This window comes from Ochotona princeps, chromosome 8 (assembly GCF_030435755.1).
Source record: "Ochotona princeps isolate mOchPri1 chromosome 8, mOchPri1.hap1, whole genome shotgun sequence".
NCBI lineage: Eukaryota > Metazoa > Chordata > Mammalia > Lagomorpha > Ochotonidae > Ochotona > Ochotona princeps.
In genome coordinates, this window is record NC_080839.1 from 62,962,320 (window position 1) to 62,983,920 (window position 21,601).

Here is a 21,601-nt window from a genome sequence, read left to right on the forward strand (position 1 = left end):
AAAAATGGACAGGAATGGGGAAACTGGCATCACTCAAATAGGGCCTCTAGAACAATGAACAATATTATATGTATTAATTTCCTGTAGTACTTTTCTAAGTTTTCTGTAACTCTAAATTTATTGGGGTTTTTTGACACACTATTTCCAGGTGTGACATCTTGCTGTTTGAACCCCATTGTGAAGAATGTGATTCATGTTGGCTAGTTATTACAATTTCTACAGCAAGAGATTATCAAATGCTGTCAAATTCAGAATCACCAAATCTAGTTCTTATAACAAGAAGCCGGTGAATAAAAACCAGACTGGCTAAAACTCACATGGGTACACAGTCCACAAACTATACCCACCTGCTACATGGTCTCAGGAGCTAGAAAAAAAGGAATGTACATTATGACCATAAAGCACTGGCCCACAACACAAATAAAATCATTTTGAGCACAAAATATCAAGAGTTACACAAAACCAACTTAACGTGATGAGATCATGACTTGACGAATTTCACAGTATTCGGTTTTTATGAATCTGGTTAGGACAGTTTATCATTAAGGAAAGGCTGACTGGGCTGAAAAATTCACAGAATTAGCTCTCATACATACCCAGATTTCAAGTCAGTTATCCTCAAACAGTTTGTAGCATCCAATCCCACTTTTCCATTCCGTACCACACTGGATATGAATGGGGAGAGCATTGGAGAAATACGGTTCAAGGCCACTTCTGGGGACATTTCAACTCAGCTTGCCAATCACCACTGAAAATAAAGGGGAAAAAAATTGGTCCTAAGAGTTTACAAAGGAACCAGGTATAGTAACCTCCCACAGACTGCCCAGCACACAGCATCTTCCATCACTTTCCCTCCGCAGAGCAACCACTCTCAATGAACCTCCAGGAGGACCATCTCCCAATGCTCTGGTGTTGGCGCAGGGACTACACCACTGATCTGGAACAAAAGAAACCTTCACAATACAAATATCTCCTTCTTTCCAATGCTCATTTCCTTACTGTCATCCCACTGGAATCTTAGAACTGGCTTACCCAACCCTCTTCCATAACACACACACACACACACTCCACTGGGAATCCTCTATATCCCCACAAGGGGTAGGAATTTTACTAATTCCATCTGAAACTCTAGGACAAGTGTAATTATTTGTAATCATTATTTACTAGGAATTAGGTATGGCTGATAAATGTCCCTTGAAAACTGACCCCTACAATGTGTTCAACTACCTGCCTATGTGCTTTCTCCCCCCCTGCAAGAATTTTATCTTGATCTCTAGTATTTAACAAAAGTATCTACTACACACTAAGCATTCAATGCACACTTTTTAAAAATGACTGGATAAAGGGACAAAAGCTAGAGAAATATTTAAGTATGGAGAGAAGATAAAATGTCCTCAAATAATATGGTAGGGGAACAGATATGGAACAATTTGAGAAACAAATACAGCAAATTCTACTGAATGAAGTAACAAAAATATAAACCCATTCAGATATTAAGCAACACACAGTAAAGGAATCCTTACACATAAAAATACAGAAGTAAAACTAACAAATCATATCTCGGTTACATGGAAATTTAGGGGGCAAAGAGAAGGAGCACATGAATTCCTCTGAATAGATTTCTAAATGAAAGCCTCTACTTTCAGAGGTGAATAAGTCAATTCAAATGAACATTTTCTTCCTCAATCTGAAAGGATAATCCCACATCAAAAGCAAAGTAATTTCCAGCAAATTACAAGTAACTGATGTTCTGAGTCTAGTTTGCACATATTAAAACACACTTTGCAAGTTCCTGCTAAAACAAATGTAAAAACTAGACCTGGTTTGAATTTCTGTTTTCTGAGAGTAACAAAGGATTGAAGCCAGCACTCAAAAAGGAGTAAAACTGCGACCCTATAAAGTGATGACACCCAGGAAGTACCTGAGGCAGAAAAAGCTTTCTACTTTATTTTTCTGGGAATATCAAACAAGCTCAACTTCCAATACCTTAACACATCTTTTCTCACCACCATTCTAAAGCGTCATCTCAAGGAGTCAACATCAAGTGCACTCTGCCATAAATCATCAAAGTCACATTTTGTAACACTTCCTCACTTACAAAGAGCTTCCACACACATTGCAGCTGATATTCACAACGTGGGTATTAGGCAAGTGCTTTAATTCTCATATGGATAACTGTTATAACTTGCCTTTGAACAGTGTACTAACCCAAGTTCCCATTTTATAACCTATTTTTTCTTTCTATTCTGCAACATTTCCACTCTCATGTCTACTTGCTGATGTCACAGTTCTTGAGGTGATGCTTATCTAGACCACAAGCAAAAAACACAAAAATATCCATCTTGGAAAAAAAAACAAAAGATCTCATCTATATGACCAAATTATTCTTCTAGGGTTTTTCCCCCCCTTAGTCCTTTTATTTTGACCTCTCATTTCCACAAAAAAAGGAAACAGAAATACACTCTGAATATCCATTCTGAATATTATTAATGGCACTATATTTACTACTCAACTGTTCATTTTCCACCCCCACTCCCCACCCCAATAACCCAGTTCCCTGGTAAATGTTATCATTTATCACCTGACAACTGCAAGCACCAAACAGAAAAGCATCCAGATGATTTAAAAGAGATTGTAAAATACAGACAGACAAGGCATGCATTCAAATGAATAAGGGCTTCCCAACTAGACACAAACTAGACCGCCTGTTGGCCTTCTGTGGCCACCCACCAAATAGTTAAGAGAACCCAAAGAAACCGTGCTGTGAGACAAAGGCCCTCTCCTATTCAGCCACTGACTTGGTTTTAGGGCCACAGCTAGAAGGAATAATTTGTCTTGATGTTTCAGCAGTGCCAAGATTTCACGACACATTCAAACGTTTGAACCACAGGGAAACGTGATTTCTTAAGATAAAGCTACATCCACCCCCAAATCAGAGGTCACTGAATAACAAACAAGATGGCCTTTTGTTGTGAGAGCTGAGGATAAGGGGGCAGAGGACACTCCTTTTTTTTTTTTTTTTTTAAACAACAGCACTACCACAGACCTCAAATAGGTTTTCAAAAAAAAAAAAATTTATGGCGGTGACCAGGCTCCTTTCCACGCCGACTGTTAGATTTGTATTTCCTAATAGTGAGGTGTTGCTGCAGAAAATGTAAAAAACGCGATTTTTATCACATGTCCACTGCCCCAAGCGAAGAGCATGTAAGGTCAACTGATGGGCGGCTCGGGGACTACAAAGACGTCTAAAGCCCAATCCAGCCTCTCGCAATTAAGACGGGATGACAAACACGGAAACATGTGCCCCCGCTGACGTCATGGAACGGAAAGGGGTGGCGTCCTGCTGCGTCACGTCAACGTCACGCAGCGCACGAGGGAAGTTACACAAGGGACGCAATTTTTCCAGGGGACAACATTCAAAGAAAAACCTGCCAGCTCAGACCTAAAGAATGCCCACCCCTTGCTAGGGGACGTGTATTAGGGGACATTTTCCGTCTCCCAAATTTTATGCTTTCCCTCATCGAACTAGAAAGCAGGGAGAGAGGCATTAATCCCGCGGACTGAATCAGGGTCCAGGCGGGCGAGTTAGGCGGACTAGATATGAAGAAAGAGGAGGAAGCCTCTGGCCTGGGTGGCTCGTTCGTGAGAGGACCGGCACGACCGGGGTGAGGGGGATATCTGTGGAAACGGGCCTTCTCAGGAGGAAGAGGGGGCGAGTCCGCTGGCCATATTTAAACCATGACTCAGCGCCACCTGTGCGACTCGGGATCCAACCTCCCCTCACCAGCCCCAGTCCAGGTACCTGGAACTTAACAGTCCGACGGGTAACAGGCGACTACGTGAGGTACAGGTTACCCGAGCGCGCCCCCGACCGACGCATCGACCTGCGCGCGCACCGCGGGCCGGATGCGTGCGCGCCCCTAGGACGTCCTGCCCCGCCCCCTCGGCGGCCCAGAAGCCGGGCGGCGTGCGCGTCCTCGCGCGGAACGCCGCGGAAGGCGTCCCCGCCGTGCCTGAAAGTCCCACCTCTGGCGTCAGTCTCTCGGGTTGGCGCGCGCCTCAGAGTCTCGCAGTAGTCGTCCAGAGGGGCCTCCGTACCGGGAAACAGCAGGGAAAAACACTTCCTTAGAGGATGGGGGACAAATGGTGGGCAGGGTTAGGTCGGGCATCGGTGTGGGCAACCCGCATAGGCCTCTGGGAGGCCCGCGAGAGGGGCGTCAAGGGGGCTGGAACGGCGAGGTAGGGCAAAGGTCAGAGGGCAAAGGTCAGTGTCCCCACTGCACCTTTAGCCATGGCGTCGTGTGGGGATCCCGGGCGTCAGTGTCAAGAGGAGGCGGCCGCGGTAGTAGTCGTGGGCTCGTGCATGACCGACCTGGTCAGGTTAGTGCGGGGGCTCGCGGGAGGGAGCGGACCGCGCTGTGGACACTGCTGCTTCGGGGAGTAGACTGGTAGCTGGGGTCAGGAGCTGCGAGGTTCCCTGACCTGCATGTGCGAGGGGCAGAGGTGGCGACCTTGAATGTCAGGGAAGAGGACGTGGAGGTCAGGTTCTAGATGGGCAGCTGCGCCCTCAGGCTCCCTAAGGCCGAGTCTGTTCCTCCGCAGGGTTGTTTGGGGGCTGGATGATGACTTTTGGACTGTACAGTGACGACCCGGGCCTCTGTTAATGCTGTGAGCTGGTATAAAATACAAGAGGTGACAAGGCTGAGCCCTTGCCTCTCACCGTATTGACCGCTGGCACTTCTGCAGTATTTTTTTAAGTATTTATTTTTTATTTCAAAGGAGGAGAGACTGAGAGGAAGATCTTCCATCTGATGATTCACTCCCCAAGTGACCCCAATAGCCGGTGCTGTGCTGATCCAAAGCCAGGAGCCAGGAACTTCCTCCAGGTCTCCCATGGGGGTGCAGGGTCCCAAGGCTTTGGACTGTCCTCGACTGCTTTTCCAGGCCAAAAGCAGGGAGCTGGATGGAAAGTGGAGCTGTCAGGACTAGAACTGGCACCCTTATGGGATCCTGGTGCATTCAAGGCGAGGAATTTAGCTGCTAGGCCACTGCGCCGGGCCCTCTGCAGTATTTTTATGGCAGCTTACTTTTCAGTAGTACAATGACTATGTCTTATAGCAAGCTGTGAGAGTCCAAATAAAAACCCATAAACAGTGTATAATCTTTAGTAAGCTATGGTTCTTTTTGTGCACCTTTTATTTTAAAGATTTATTTTATTTTTATTGCAAAGTCAGATATACAGAGAGAAGTAGACAGAGAGGAAGATCTTCCATCCGATGATTCACTCTCCAAGTGAGCCGCAACGGCCAGTGCTGTGCCAATCCGAAGCCGGGAACCAGGAACCTCTTCCAGGTCTCCCACACGGGTGCAGGGTCCCAAAGCTTTGGGCCGTCCTCAACTGCTTTCCCAGGCCACAAGCAGAGAGCTGGATGGGAAGTGGAGCTGCCGGGATTAGAACCGGCGCCCATGTGGGATCCCAGGGCGTTCAAGGCAAGGACTTTAGCCGCTAGGCCACGCCGCCGGGCCCTGTGCACCTTTTTTTTATGGCAAAAAGTCACGTGCTCATTTTAGGGGAAAAAAAATCAGATATATCAAGAAAATCCTACCAATCCAGTAGTTTCTTCCTTGTGTTAGTGGAAGGTCCCATCCATACTGCCTTTCCACATTAATAAATGGTGGCTGAAGGTGCGGTGCAGTCCGTTAAGCCGCTGCTTTTGCGGCCAGCCTGCAGTGTGAGTTCAGCTGCCTGCTTCTCCACCAGGGAAGATGACACAGGAACATGGGCTCCTGGCTTCCGCCTGCTCCCATCCCAGTTGTTCTGAAACAGGCAGACAGATGGAAGCTTGCTCCTGGTCATTCCGCCCTTGAAACGGATGAGGTTAATACAGCAAAGGCTCACCTCTCAAAATCTGGCTTTGCCGTAGGATAGAAAAGAGCCTAGAAATATCCAAAAAGGTCTTGAGGGTCAAAGAGGGAAATCAAAAATGACCAAATCCATCAAGAAACCTCCTGTTCCTACTCAAAAAATAGTCCTGGAAGCTTCAGGACTATTTTTAGTCCTGTTTTATCTGACCTGCTTAAAAATGTTTATGTGACCAACTCTCCAAGACTAGAGAGGCTGTGAGGGGCAGGCCTGGGGTGGGATAACAGTCGAGGAGGGCACTGGGGAACATCTCTGCAGGCTCTGGAGGTGCTGCGTGGCGAGCATAAGCCCCGTGGGACTCATCTCCCACTGGGAGCACCACATCCAGCCCCACCGGGACTTTCCGGAAGAAGCCAGGGCAGGAGTCAGCACACCTTTCCCTTAAGCATTGACTAGAATGTTGGGTGGTTTAGGCTTTACATGGTCAGGTTCACATCCTTTTCTTAAACAGTCTTCAAAATGTAGAAGTCCTGTCATCTCCCAGGTCTTAGGGGAGAAAAAAGTACCTATTATGCACAGGTTTAGGCTTTAAAGGGTAAGGAAAGGGAGGGCAGGAGGGAGCCTTCCAGGAGAACCCACACGCACCAAAGATGCTGCAGTTGGCTGTATGACAGGTCTATTTCCCTGGATCTTCCGGTCATTCAGAGGCCATGTTCCAGGTGTATTCCCTTTAACCTTACAGCCATGTTGAAGGTCACACTCCACGTGTAGGCCTGAAAGCTGTGCCTCAAGCCATGGGGAAGGTTAGGTTTAAGCCACACCTTCCAGGCTAGAGGGCAGGGGCCTGTAATGATCACCCACAAGGGTTGGGGGGACCAGGTTCCAGAAGCTTCAACCCCACTGACAGTAGCAGCCAGAGAACTGGAACCTACCTAACCAGTAAGCTTCCTTGGCTTTTGAGAAGCGGAGAAACCTTCAAATGGCTGCCAGTAATGGGCCGCTGCTATAGGCCTGGTGGTTTCCTGTGATTCACGGAGCAGCTGGGTCTCAGAGCAGGAACTGAAGACGACTCCTTGCTGGTTTTTTTCCTCCAGTGGTCCCTCATTCCTTAGTCTCCATGTCCTTCTCAAAGCCGTGGCAGCTCCTGCTGTGCTGTGGCTGGGGGAAGGCTCTCTCTGCGGCAGCACCTGCCTCCTCCCTCCCCTGCCCCCAGCTGTGCCCAGTGGCCTCCTTTGCTTGCCTGCGGCCATTAGCACTGCCTCCCTGTCCATGCTTCTTGTTTCCTGGGTGTTAAGCGTGACGTGTTTCAGGCATGGGGGGACTGGATAAACAAACAGGATAGGCAAAATACAAGTAAGATTTTAACTGTGATGAGACTGTAGTGGAAGCCACCACACCTAGTCATGGAATATCAAAAAAAATTCAAAGGAAAAAGTGGCAAACTGGAAGGAACCAAAGTTCTCATAGGTCTGTTTAAGTATAGAACATGGTTTTCAACACTCTTATATAAAGGACTCATACACATTGGCCTGTTACATCTACTGACCACTCAATGTGACAGTCCACATTGAGAGAATACCGATTGCCAAAGGAAATGCATAGTGTGGTTCAAAAACTGTAGCGATGGAGTCAGAGAGCTGAATTAAAACTTAGGGTCGGGCCTGGCGCCGTGGCCTAGCAGCTAAAGTCCTCACCTTGAACTCACTGGGATCCCATATGGGCGCCGGTTCTAATCTCAGCAGCTCCAGTTTCCATCCAGCTCCCTGCTTGTGGCCTGGAAAAGCAGTCGAGGACAGTCCAAGGCCTTGCACCCACGTAGGAGACCTGGAAGAAGTTCCTGGCTCCTGGCTCCTGGCTTTGGACCGGCACAGCACCAGCCATTGTGGTCACTTGGGGAGTGAATCATCGGATGGAAGATCTTCCTCTCTGTCTACTTCTCTCTGTATATCTGACTTTGCAATAAACATAAATAAATCTTTTTTTAAAAGTTAGGGTCACCCCATCACAACCATGTGTTATTGATGAGCCAGTACTTCACTTGAATTACTTTCTTCCTAAGATGGTGGTAGTGACAACATCTACCCTAAGCCATCGTAAAAAGATATTGTTAAGCTCAAAAAATATAATCAGGTCTTGATTGTTCATGGTGATAGGAATGTGAAAGAAGCATGCTCACCACAAAAACAAAAATAGTAGATAAATTAGAATTTAATAATTGATTCCAGAATACATTATTTTTAATGCTGATTTATCCTTCTAATTATATTTTGCTTAGAATAAAATTAAAATTGAGTTTTATTTCTTTAAATTACACCAGCAGATGGCAGGAAAATGTAGCCCAGATAATTATAATGTGACAGAAGTCATTTTGGAATTAAAAATTTACTATCATTAATTGCCAAGCTAGAAAATATATAACACTGGTTTTGTAGGTGTTTGTCACAACCATTTTTGTTATTAAATATATTCATGCTTTTCTTATTTTTCATTGAATTTGTTATGCATCAAAACTGTCACAGATGTTTTCACCTCACCAATCCCCTTTCTATTTGCGTCCTGAATTTCTCATAGTCCAGCACCCTCACCTTTTTGCCATCTGAAGATTGTCCAATCCCCACTTCCTAAATTTCCCAAGTGAACCCAACATTTTATCTCCTCTCTTGCAGATTCTAGTTCCAAAACTGATTCATTCCAAACTTGCCTATCCAAGCCTCTAATTTCTGTTTTGCATTATTTATTCTAAAATGATTTTTGACGTTAGGTGATACTTATTTTAACTATACTTTTAATATTTTGAGCTATCTGCCTCTCCTTGTGCCTTATATATGCACTGTTACTCTTCTATGCCATATTAGAGGACTAAAAACGATGTACCCCTTTTAGTTCCCGTTGCTCTGGCCATATTCCTGTGCTAAGGCTGTAGGCATTCTCGTCACCTCACCACCATTCCTGATGAAAAATTTAGTAATAACTAGTTCACTTTCTTCTTGGGCTACAGTACTTCTGCTCTGTTCTCCCCCCGTGTATTATTTACTAAGTATATGAGATCTGCCATTGGAAAGGCAGAGACGGAGATCTTCTATCTACTAATTCATTCTTCAAATGCTCCCTACAGTGAGGACTGGGCCAGGCCAAAGCCAAGGGCGCTGAGCTCAGTGTAAGTCTCTCACATGGAGGTCAGGGACTCTATTAGTTTGAGCCATCACCACTGCCTCCCAGAATGCATATTAGCAGGAAGTGGAATCAGGAGCAGAACTGGGACTCAATCCCAGGCACCCTAGCATGGGACAGGTGCCTCATAATGTGTCTTAATCTGCCATATGCCCACACTGCAACTGTGTATATGTTGGTAAAATGATTCAAAAATGTTTCCTTCTGACCAAGCTGGCATAACTAGTATCATATTTGCCCTCCCACTATAAACAACTAGGAAAGTGGATACAACATCGCAGTGCTAAACATAGGAGAAAGGAAACAAACAAGGTCAGTCCTGGAGGCTTATGCCTAACTCCAGCAAGGAGAGGAGAGACTGGTGGGACACGGGGCAAGCATCAGTGAGTTGAAGAAATAGCTTATAGCTTAGAGACAGGGAAGCTAGAATTTGTGGCAAAGTGTATTGGAAAAGAAGGAGCCAGTCCAGGGGAGCTGCAGAAGTTTGCATAACAGTCCCCTTGAGTCTGTTGCTCAATACTAAATGGGCATGCATAGATGTTGCACAAAGCCAGACAAGGATGGGAGGGCTGTAAGCCTAACATTTCCCAGAACTTACACAGGCTTGGGTAGGGTCAATGTCTGTCCAGCCAAAGACATTGTTGAACCTGTGGAACATTAAGTAGAGATGAAGAAGGACCACGGCTTAATAAGATGGGTGCACTCAGCCTCCTGTAAGTCTACTGTGGCAGCTGGCATTGTGGCACAGTGGGTTAAGCCACTTCCTATAACATTGTTTCCTGACTGCTCCATTTCCAATCCCAGTGCCCTGCTAATTTGCCTGGGGGAAAAAAGGAGAAAATGGCTCAGACCCTTGGGCCCTTGCCACCCACATGGGCAACCAAGACTCACTCTATCCCTTTGGCTCACTCTGTCCCTGGCTATTGCACCATTTCAGGAGTGAGCTAGCAAATCAAAGCTCGTTCTCTCTTACTCTTTCTCCCTCTCCCTCTCTTCATCCTTCTCTTCTTCCTCCTTCTTTCCTCGCTTCTCTTTCTCTGTAACAGCCTTTCAAATAAATAAGTAAATCTTAAAAAAAAAAAAAAAGCTACTCTCAACCCACCATAACAGATCGCAAAAATAATCAGCCATTTTAGAGCACCAGTTTGAGTCCCAGCTTCTCCACTTCCAGTCCAGCTTCCTGCTAATGCAATTGGAAAAGCAGTGGAAGATGGCCCAAGTCCTTGGGGCCTCTGCCACTCACATAGGAAATGGCTGGAGTTCCAGGCTTTTGCCTTGAGGATGGCCCTGCCCTGTCCATTGGAGCCATTTGTGTAGTAAACTAGCAATTGGAAGATCTCTTTCTCTGACTCTCCTCTCTGTGGCACTGTTTTTCAAATAAATAAGAATCTTGAAAAAAGAAAGGTACTTAAGAAATGAAGCTGACCCACAAAGCATTTAACTGCTGAAAATACACAACACAAGGAAGATACTCCACAATGTATCACTCACAGTGTCTGAATTGAAAGTCACTAATTTAAAGAATCACCAAAAAAAAAAAAAAAGGTGATCCATAACCAAAATGGTGCAAATAGCCAATTAAGACAGGCATAGAAATATCAGGGATGGTGAAATTAAAATACAGGAACTTTAGAGGAGCCATTATGACTATACTCAATGGCCACCAGAATCATGGCATAGCAGGTTAAGCCACTTCTTGGAACACAGGATCCCATGTGAGAGTGGCAGCTCAAGGCTTGGCTGTCTACTTCTGATCCAGCTCCCTATTGCTGCACCTAAAAATGAGGTGGAGGATGGCCTAAGTGCTTGAGCCCCTACCACACACACATGGCAGACCTGGATGGAGTTGTTGGCTCTGGTGTCAGTCTGGTCCAGCCCTGGCTGTGATACCCATTTGGGAAGTGAACCAGTAAACAGAAAAATATCTCTATGTCTATCACTTTCTCTGTTGCTTCGCCTTTCAAATAAATAAGTCTGTTATTTTAAAAAGTGCTGTCTCTCATCCAGCAGCGAATTTTTTTAATATTTAATGTTGTCTACATAATTGAGAATGATGCCTGCCCATGTGGGCCACTGATTAGGGTGGGGAAAGTTGAGATGTGGAGGAAGGAAGGTGGGACAAATCTTTTCTTTCCTTCCCTCCTGTATCTGAAAGAGAAGTGGAGGGGGCCATAACTTGCTGCCAAAGTATAACAGCACCTAGGGATGGGGGAGGGTCATTTGATGTTATGTTAGAGACCCCAATATGAGGTAGAATGTTCTGAGGGTGTTACTTGAGTAATTTTAATAGTTCTGAGATATTGTTGGTTTCATTGCTCCAGGGGTGAGAAACTCTTTCCTAGGTCTATCAATTGACAAACCACCTTAGTGCATCCATAAACCCAGATACCTGCTGCAAAGCTCAGCCCAGAGAGCTGTCCAACCTGTTCTGCTCTCTGTCCCCTGACAAGGCACTTGATGTCCACTGCTGGCCTAGATAAGCTAGCTGTCATGCCCCTTATGTGCATCTGGGCATACTGTCCACTGCACAGGCATCAGCACCGGAGGAGGCCCAATCCTGAAACATGCACTCCAAGTTCGGTTCACACATGCTGTGATTTTCTCTGTGGCTAGAGTTTGAATCCAGCAGTCTAGATAGGGAGTCCCCCAAGAGACCTCCCCTCAGGTGGCCTCAGAACTGACTCTTGTGTGTGCCAGCTAGTGCAAAGCACAGTTCAACCCTGCAACAGTCTACACACATACCAGTGAATGCAGTTGCCTGATCGTTTCTGCCTCCAGCCCCATCTCCCATACAGACCTACCAGTGCTGCAGCTTAGCCCAACCCAGGCCGCCACAAACGTAGCCCTTACACACAGCAGCGGGAACTGCAGCCTGGTTAGGGCAAACCCCAATAACTGACACCTGTGTGTGCCGGCATGTGCAACAGTCCAGTCCACCTCATCTCACATCCCAGCCGGCTCTCAGGCACACCCATGGGTGCTATGGCTTAGCTCAGCCCAACCCACCCCAGACCCAGTGCCCACAAATGTCAACAGGTGCTGTCTCCTTATTCCTAGCTTGGTCCACCTTCTGCCCTGGCTCTGATGCTCACCAGCAGGAGCAGCAGCCCAGCAGAGGAGTGTCCAGAGTTCCCTTACTAGGAACCCAGCCCCAAAACTTGGATTTGCCAAGGGGTACTGCGGTTCAGCCTGACAAGACATGCACCCAGTCTCAAAACTTGCAAATGGATGCTGTAGCAAAGCCCAGCTGGCCCACAATTATTCTGGCTCTTGAATATGCCAGAGGATACGGTGGCCTAGCCTAGCCTGCTGCCCCCTCCCAAACCCAGCTCACAAGCAGGCAAAAGGGTGTCGTAGTTCCATTGCCCCCAGTCTCAACTTTCATGCTCACCAGTGGGAGCAGTGGCCTAGCAGGGGACTCCCTGAAGTTCCCCCACCAACCTTGCCCGCATCCCCCTGTCTTGCGCATGCCAGTGGATGCTGTAGCCCAGTCTGGTATGGTTTACCTACCTTGCTGCAGTCTGGTTCTACCTGGCCTGCCCCAATCTCAGCTTATGCTGGCAGGTGCTGCAGCCTAGGCCAGCCTCTAATCCTGGCACCCATGTGAACTGCCATATTTTGCAGCCCAACCTTGCCCAGTCTGCACCCCATTCTTTCTCTTGCAACCTCCAGCAGGTGCTGCAGAATGGTCCAGCCTAATCTGCCCTGCTGCTAGACCCAGCCCACATGTATGCTGAAGGGTACTGTAGCCCAGCCTGGCCTAGGCTACCCCCAGCCTCAATTCATGAGCTCACCAGCAGAAGCTATGGCCCAATAGGACAATCTCCCAAGTTCCTTTATTAGGCCAGCTCCTAACTCAGGATTTTGCTGGCACCAGTGGGTGATTAGCCCAACCTGACATGGCCCTCTTCTAATCCCAGCATTCACAGGTATGGATGCTACAGCCAAGCCCTGCCTGACTCACCACTAGATCCAGCTCTCATGTGGACCAGTTGGGGCCTAGTCCAGTCAGCCCACTCCCAGACCTAGCCCACAAGCATGTCAAATGATGCTACAAATCACCAGTGGGAACCGCAGCATAACAGCAAAGTCCCCTTAGTTCCTCTTTTGGGCCTACTTCCAGCACAGATCTTGCACAGGCCACTGGTGCTCTGACTTAGCCTGGCATGGGTCACCCCCAGTCTCAGCGTTAGCCAAAAGATGGTGCAGCCTGACCTGGACCAGTCCATCCCCAATCCTGACTCTTGCCAGCAGGTGATGCAGTCTAGCCCTGCCCAGCTTACCTACATCCTTGGCTCTCATGTGAATCAATGGGTGAAATAGCCTGGTTCTCTCACATGTTGGTTAGTATCACGGCCCAGCCTTGCATAGCCTGTCCCCTTCCCTGACACTCACTGCCAGATACTGTGACCCAGCCCTCCCAGGCAGGCCCCCCAGCCTTAGCTTTCACGTGTGCCAGTAGGTGGCAATGCCACCTAGCCCAGCCCAGGTCTCCCACGTGGGTGAGTGCATTGGTGTGATCCAGACATGCCCTCCAGTTTCCCCTCTTTTGAACCATCCAGTCTTAATTCCCTCATTTACCTGCAAATGTAGTGGCCTGATCTGTTGCAGCCCACAGAAGTCATTCCCCCCTCTCAGCAGCACCCACTCCTACACAGAATCCCAAACACTTTTCCCCAGGCAATCCACAGACCCCACACCTCACACACCAGCATGGGCCCCAGGATCATCTTGCAGTGAGGCCCAATGGCCCTCTCAAATATATCTTAAAAAAAAAAAATTAGGCAACCATGCTGACACTGGTATAGTTAACACAAAATTGGCATTAACCAGGCCCAGAATGCCAGGCTGCTTTTCTCCCAACAGTATAATCTTTTTTTTTTAAAGATTTATTTATTTTATTACAAAGCCAGATATACAGAGAGGAGGAGAGACAGAGAGGAAGATCTTCCGTCCAATGATTCATTCCCCAAGTGAGCCACAACGGGCCGGTGCGCGCCAATCCGAAGCTGGGAACCAGGAACCTCTTCCGGGTCTCCCACACGGGTGCAGGGTCCCAAAGCTTTGGGCCGTCCTCGACTGCTTTCCCAGGCCACAAGCAGGGAGCTGGATGGGAAGTGGAGCTGCCGGGATTAGAACCGGCGCCCATATGGGATCCCGGTGTGTGCAAGGCAAGGACTTTAGCCACTAGGCTATGCCGCCAGGCCCCCAACAGTATAATCTTGTTTCTTCTCAAAATAAATGAGTGAATACTTAACAAAATTTCCATCAAAAAATGGTTGTACCCTGCAATGTGACAAGGAAGACCTTTCTGAGGGGGTGACATTGGAGCAGACCGTGTAAGGTACAAGTTTGGAGGAGGCCTTGACATTCTCCTTCTTACTGTGTCTCCCATGGCCTGCTTGGTGGTTCCCCACATAAATGAACATTACATAAACAGAGGCTCAGGATGAGCCGCTTGAGGGGCTCCCTCTGGCCAGGGTGTTGCCCACTCTAAATATGGGAGTAGTTCCATCTTGAGACGAAACAACATTTCAGCCACAGAGTATTTATCCAGGAAAAAAATACAGCTCGAAAATCACAGTCAGCTGGCAATTGTTTTTAAGAGTAACTCATGTTTCATTCTCTTAAAGAAATCATTTACACGTGTGCAAATTTAGGTAATGGGTTGGAACCATGTAATGAATTTCTAATGGAGAAATAAAGCACTTTTTATGGCGGTAGGAATAGTTGTCACTGTCTTGATTTTTTTTAAATTTTTATCAACAGAGAATTATACCTGTACCCATAAGGGAAACAATGTAATGTTTGTTTTTATGTATCTATATATGTTCAAATCAGAATAGCTAGCATATTTGTCACTTCAGACGTTTTTACGTCTTTGTTAAATGTTTTTTCAAAACCCTCTCCTATATATTTAAAAGTACACATTATGATATTGTTAACTGTAGTCACGCCACTATAATGTGCTATATGTTGACCAGCATCACCCCTTTCCCCAACCACCCCTCTCCTCTAGCCTCTGACAACCCCAAGTGCTACTCTGGGCTTCTCTTGAATTCAACTGCGCCATGCTCCTCACACTGGTAAGATCATGCAGTTTGTCTTTCTGTGCCTGGCTTGTTTCACCTAACATAATGTCCCACAGGTTCATCCACGTTGTTGCAGATGACAAGTTGATTTGAAAATGCTCTTTGCCTTTTAAATGTTACATACACAAATGCTGATATGAACAGATATGACTGGAAAATCCAGGCATTGGGAATAATAAATTAGTGTACTGAATTTTAATTGTGTAATAATATCACTGTTAGAGAGGTTTCCAGTATGTCAGAAACTTGCAGCCGGAAGAAGACAGGATCAGAGTCAGAAAGGAACACAGAGACTCTTAGCAGAAGCCAGTATTATTGTGTTCCTCCCTTTGGTTGAAACTATCTCCTGAGAACATCCCAACAACCACATCATTGTCAAGAAGTTCAAAGTAACTGATCAGTTGTTCGGGTAACACCTGTCAGTGAATTAACTCAAAGCACAAAACCCAGGCATTTAAGTAGTTGACAATTATTATTAAACCTGTTGTGTAAGAGAACAAGCTGGTTCAAAGAGAGGAAAGCTGTCAAGAGACTTACAGTCGGTAAGTGGCTCAGGCCTTCTGCTTCTTGCACCCTGCCAAGGCCCAGGGGCCCCTGGTGACAAGGAAAACTGAAGGGCCACCTTTGAGCATTTCTCACTGTTGGCTTCTGCCCATTTAGAAGAACATTTTGAAAGCTCTGACTTTAGCCCAAATTTTTAAAATTTATTTTATTTGAAAGAGTCACAAAGAGAAAAAGAGAGCTATCTTCCATCTGCTGGTTCACCTCTCAGATAGCCACAGTGGCCGGGGCTAGCCAAGCAGAAGTCAGGAGCTCCATCTGAGTCTCCCACATGGATGTAGGGGCCCAAGTACTTGGACCATCTTCTGCCATCTCATTAGCAAAGAGTTGGACCAGAAATGGAGCAGCCAGAACTTAACCTGTGCCCATATGGGATGCAGGCTCTGCAGCTTAACTTGCTATGCCACAGCTCCGGCCCCTCAGATGTGTTTCTTAAGCATGATTTTTCTCTGATTAGGCTTTTCCCCTCATGCAGAAATTTATAAACATACCCGAACAGAATGAAAGTCATATATGACAGCCCATCAGCTGGTATAGTGTATATGGACAAACTCGGTAGGCTTTCTCTGTTAAAATAAACAAGTTAAGGGTTCCCACTTTCAACACCTTGATTCCATGTATTACTGAATTCCTAGCAAGAGCAAATAGAAAAAGAAGTAAAGGGCAACCAAACTGGAAAGGAGAAAAGCTAATTGTCATTTTAATAAATAGCTTTGGGATTTATTTATGTATTTGAAAGGCCAAATGAGAGAGAGAGAAAGTGTCTTCCATTCATTGATTCACTTTCCAAATGGCCACAGTGGCTGGAGCTAGACCAGTCTGGAGCCAGGAGCTTCTTCTGAGTCACCCATTTGGCTGCAGGGGCCCAAGCATTTGAGCCACCTTCTGCTGCTTGCACAGGAACATTGGAAGGGAACTGGACTGAAGTGGAGCAGTCAAGACTCCAGCTCGTACCCATGTATGATGTTGGTGTTGTAGGTAGCAGCTTTACCTGTCAGGCCACAACACTTGGCCCCAGTCTAATTATCTTAAAAATGGGGAACTCTAAAGACTCCATTAGAGGCCTTTAGAGTTAATAAATGAATTCCACAAAGGTGTTGACTTTATTTCAAAGCCAACATACAAAAATCAGTAGCACTGTTACACACCAATAGCAATTTATTTGAAATCCAAATCAAGAGAAGATAGCATTATGGCACTGCAGGTTAAGCTACCCCTTGTGCTGCCAGCATCCCCTGTCAGTGCTGCTGCAGTTGCACCTGGTCTGCTTCTAGTCCAGCTTCCCACTGATGCACAAGGAAAGGCAGTGGAAGATGGCCAATGCCTGAACTCCTACCACTTATGTGGGAGGCTAGGAAGGAGATTTTGACTCTTGGCTGCTATCTGGACCATCCCCAGCATCATGAAGATCTGGGGAATAAACCACGGGATGAAAGATTCTCTCTATATGTGTATATGTCTCTCCCTGCCTTTCAAATAAATCTTTTAAAAAATATCAAGAAAGCTGGGCTCGGCAGCGTGGCCTAGTGGCTAAGGTCCTCACCTTGATCCCATATGGCCGCTGGTTCTAATCCCGGCAGCTCCACTTCCTCTCTATCTCTCCTCCTCTCAGTATATCTGACTTTGTAATGAAAATAAAATAAATCTTTAAAAAAAAAGTATCAAGAAAGCAATCTCATTTCTAATAACTGAAAAAATTAAATACCTAGAAATAGGGACCATTGTTGTGGCATAGTGGATTAAAAAACATCATGATGCTGGCATCCCTCATGAGCAATGATTCAAGTCCTGGCTGCTCCACTTCCCATCCAGCTTTCTGCCAATGCAACCAGGAAAGCAGTAGAAGATGGCCCAGGCACTTGAGCCCTGCACTCACATGGATGACCCAGCTGCAGCTCCAGGCTCCTGGCTTCAGCCTGACCCAGCCCTGGCCAGTGCAGCCATCTAGGAAGTGAACCAATAGGTGGAAGATTTCTGCTTCTTCCTCTCTATATATAATTCTGCCTTTCGAATAAATAAATAAATAAGTCTTTAAAAAAAAAATCTAGGGATAAACTTAACCAAATAGATGGAAGATCTTTACAATGGAAAGTATAAAACATTGATGAGAGAAAGTGGAGAGCACACAAAGACATGGAAAGATTCCTGGGTTTGTGTATTCAAGCATCAATTTCATTAAAATTTTCATATCACATAAAATGTATAGCTCCAGTACAATCCCTATAAAAATACCAATGATGTGCTTCTCAGAACTACAAAAACTACAATGCAATGAAGTCACCAAAAAAAAAAAAAAAAAAAAAAAAACCCAAATAACTAAAGCAGTCTTAGGGAAAATGAATAAAGCAGGAAGTATTATACTAACTTGGAAATACGCCACCACCCTATAGTAATTAAAATACCATGTTGTTGGCCTAAAAACAGACACAAGCCAAGAGAACAGAATAAAGAGCCTCAGAGTAAACTCCGACAACTATAGCAGACTGATTAACTGACAAAGCTACTCAGAGCACACACTGGAGATGACAGTGATGACAGTGTTCCCTGGATGATGCCAGGAAAATTGGACAGCAGGTACCGAAGGGCTCTACCTCTCACCAAATATAGAAACTCATTCCACGTGGGGAAAATACCTGAACATTTCTTTGAAACTCCTACAGGAAAACTTACCAGAAATGCTTCAGGTCATTGGAACAGGTAAGGATTTTTTGGGGATCAGACACCAAAAGCACAGGGATAAGGGGGTGGGGGGACAAATGAAATTTCATCAAATAAAAAAAAAACCGTGTAACAAACAACAGCAGTGTGGTCACCTGAGTGAAGAGGTCAGCAGAATGGCAGGAAATCTTTGCAGGCGATGCATGTGCCAAGGGATCCACAACTAGAATGCATGAACAATTCAGCTCAGGAGCAAAAGCACCATCCAGCTGGGAAGAAGGAGAACTAAACATTTTTCAAAGGAAGACATACACATGATACACATTTGGGGTTTCTTATATTTATAAAATTTTGTTACTTTCAGTGACAGTTTGACCTCTCCTTTTTCCAATTTGCATGCCCTTTTGTCTAATTTTTTTTTTAAAGATTTATTTATTTTTGGGCCCAGCGGCGTGGCCTAGCACCTAAAGTCCTCGCCTTGAACGCCCCAGGATCCCATTTGGGCGCTGTTCTAATCCCGGCAGCTCCGCTTCCCGTCCAGCTCCCTACTTGTGGCCTGGGAAAGCAGTTGAGGACGGCCCAATGCTTTGGGACCCTGCACCCACGTGGGAGACCCGGAAGAGCTCCCGGCTCCTGGCTTCGGATTGGCTCAGCTCCAGCCATTGCGGCCACTTGGGGAGTGAATCATTGGATGGAAGATCTTCCTCTCTGTCTCTCCCCTCTGTGTATATCCGGCTTTCCAATAATAATAAAATCCAAAGTCAGATACACAGAGAGGAGGAGAGACAGAGAGGAAGATCTTCCGTCCGATGATTCACTCCCCAAGTGAGCCACAACGGCTGGTGTGCGCCAATCCGAAGCCGGGAACCTGAAACCTCTTCCGGGTCTCCCACGTGGGTGCAGGGTCCCAATGGGCCGTCCTCGACTGCTTTCCCAGGCCACAAGCAGGGAGCTGGATGGGAAGTGGAGCTGCCGAGACTAGAACCAGCGCCCATAGGGATCCCTGGCATGCAAGGCGAGGACCTTAACTACTATGCCATCATGCCAGGCCCTGTTCTAATTTTTTCAAGAATATTCTCAGCACCATTAATAACCAGGGAAATGCAAGTCCAAACCGCAAAGAGATGTTGCCTTTCTGTAATTATATAGGTTCTTACCCCCAAAAAGGCAAAGGCTACCAGGTGCTAGTGAGGAAAGGGAGCCCATGCACATCATAGGTGTGGATGTAAATTAGTGTAGCCATTATGGAAAATAACTACAGGAGGTTTCTCAAATAATTAAGCATAAAGCTATTGTGTATATGATCCAGGAGTACTACTGTTAGGTATATATTTAAGTGAAATTAAATCACTCTGTTCCCCTGTCCACTGCTGCACTGTTGATGATAGCCCAGAAACAACTTAAGCACTCATCACCTGATGAATGAATGATGAAATATGTTCACATACATGATGGAATACTAGCCAGTCATTTAAAAAGATGAAATCTTGTCATTTACAATAACATGGATGGAACTGAAGGTCATTATGTTAAGTGAAATGTGCAAGCACAGAAATAGAAATACTGCACGATCTCACTCATAGGTGGAATCTAAAGCTGATCTCAAGAAGTTACTAAGATCTGGGGAGAGGAACAGACACAGAAGGGTGATGAACAGACACTAAATTATACTTAGAAGTGGAAAGTTTTGAGCCAGCGCTGTGGCTGAACTGACTAATCCTCCACCTTCATTTACCAGCATCCCATCTGGGCACTAATTCGTGTCCTTCTTGTTCTACTTGCCATCCAGCTCCCTACTTATACCCTGGGAAAGCAGTGGAGGATGTCCCAAGCCCTTGGGACCCTGCACCCGTGTGGGAGACCCAGAAAAAGCTCCTGGCTCCTGGCTTTGGATCAGCTAGGCTCCAGCTGTTGTAGCCACTTAGGGGGTGAACCAGGGGATGGGAGATCTTTGTCTCTGTCCCTGCTTTTCTCTGTAAATCTGCCTTTCTGATAAAAATAAATAAATATTTTAAAAACAGAACAAAGGGTTTTAAATGTTATCAGCATAAATAAGTGATAGATGGCTGAGGAAATAATTGTTTGTCCCTGTTTGAATATTAGACAGTGTATACACAGGATAATAAAACATCACATGGTACCCCATAAATATGTACAGTTTTTGTGTGTCACTTAAAAATGGAAATCTATAATATTTTAATTTTTAAATGTCAGCGTCAGAATATTTCCACTACTACTGATTCCATTTTTTCTTTTAAGGACTTTGTCTTTGGCACTCAGCTAATCTCATATTTGAATTGATTCAGAAACTCATTATTTTCATCCAGAGGATGGAGCTTTCTGCAAAGTCCTGTCTGGAACCTGGACAGAATTTCATGATTTCAATGAGGAAAAAGGAAAGTCTAATTCAAAGTATGAAGTAGGATTTATCGTTCAGAAATGCTTTTTTCTGTCCACTCTTCAGTTTATTTCCTTTTTTGAAAATAAAAAGCCACTAACTCTCTCAAACTCTCTTTGTCTGGGTTCAACAAAAGCAAAGCGTAAGACAAGGGCTCACATGTACAAACTCTGTCCAGCCCTGTGATCCAGAAGTAAAGAACAGGGAAATTCAGGGAAGGAGGGAGAGGCTGTAAGGAAGGCTTCGCATTCTCAGGCTGGCCACACTGGCAGGCCAGTGTTTGCTCACGCCCTCAGCACACCCCTCAGACGCCCAGCCCGGCCATGAGCCCTGCAGTGGCACAGCTGTGGCGCTCTGCTAGGCTGCACTGCAAGAAGCCAGCTGGCACCTACAAAGCCCTGGCGGCTAGAGAATAATCTCAGGATGCAAAGTAGGAAGCAATGACAAGTGATAATCCGTAATATACCAGGTATCCTTGCTATAGACATTTACATTTTAAGAATACAAAGCAAAACATGCAATTCAACTCCCTGCCCTTCCAGCTGTATACCTGCTAGCATTACTTTCTTTGCATGTGCCTATCATGTGAGAACATACACGTGTGTCCTTTTAAAAGCCATGAATCATATTATGATTCTGTTGCATTTTCCATTCATCTGTTAATTTTGTTAGGGCTGGGTTTTATCCCATTGTCAGGAAGTCGATTTTGTCCTGTAGAAGGGGTATTGGGAAATCCTGAATCAACATTTGTTGAATTAATGTGTGAATGAAGGAATGGTGCTATGACTTATACTCATTGTTACCGTTCTTGCTTATGGAAAAGGAATGCTGCTAATACTGGGAATGCAGTGGGCAAGA

At 45.7% G+C, this 21,601-nt stretch overlaps 2 protein-coding genes across 2 annotated transcripts in view; one reads left to right on the top strand and one right to left on the bottom strand.

The window, feature by feature from the left end:
- BABAM2 (BRISC and BRCA1 A complex member 2) overlaps positions 1-3,939 on the bottom strand; it is a 436,262-nt gene extending 432,323 nt beyond the window's left edge. The window contains exons 1-2 of the mRNA XM_004582697.2: positions 3,803-3,939; positions 597-748 (exon numbers count right to left, since the gene is read on the bottom strand). Coding sequence (XP_004582754.1) covers positions 597-724 — 128 coding nt within the window. The 5' untranslated portion in view covers positions 725-748; positions 3,803-3,939. The remainder of the gene's footprint in view (positions 1-596; positions 749-3,802) is intronic.
- A 209-nt stretch (positions 3,940-4,148) lies between these two features.
- RBKS (ribokinase) overlaps positions 4,149-21,601 on the top strand; it is a 104,655-nt gene continuing 87,202 nt past the window's right edge. Inside the window, exon 1 of the mRNA XM_004582696.4 lies at positions 4,149-4,380. Within this exon, the coding sequence (XP_004582753.1) occupies positions 4,292-4,380 (89 nt within the window). The 5' untranslated portion in view covers positions 4,149-4,291. The remainder of the gene's footprint in view (positions 4,381-21,601) is intronic.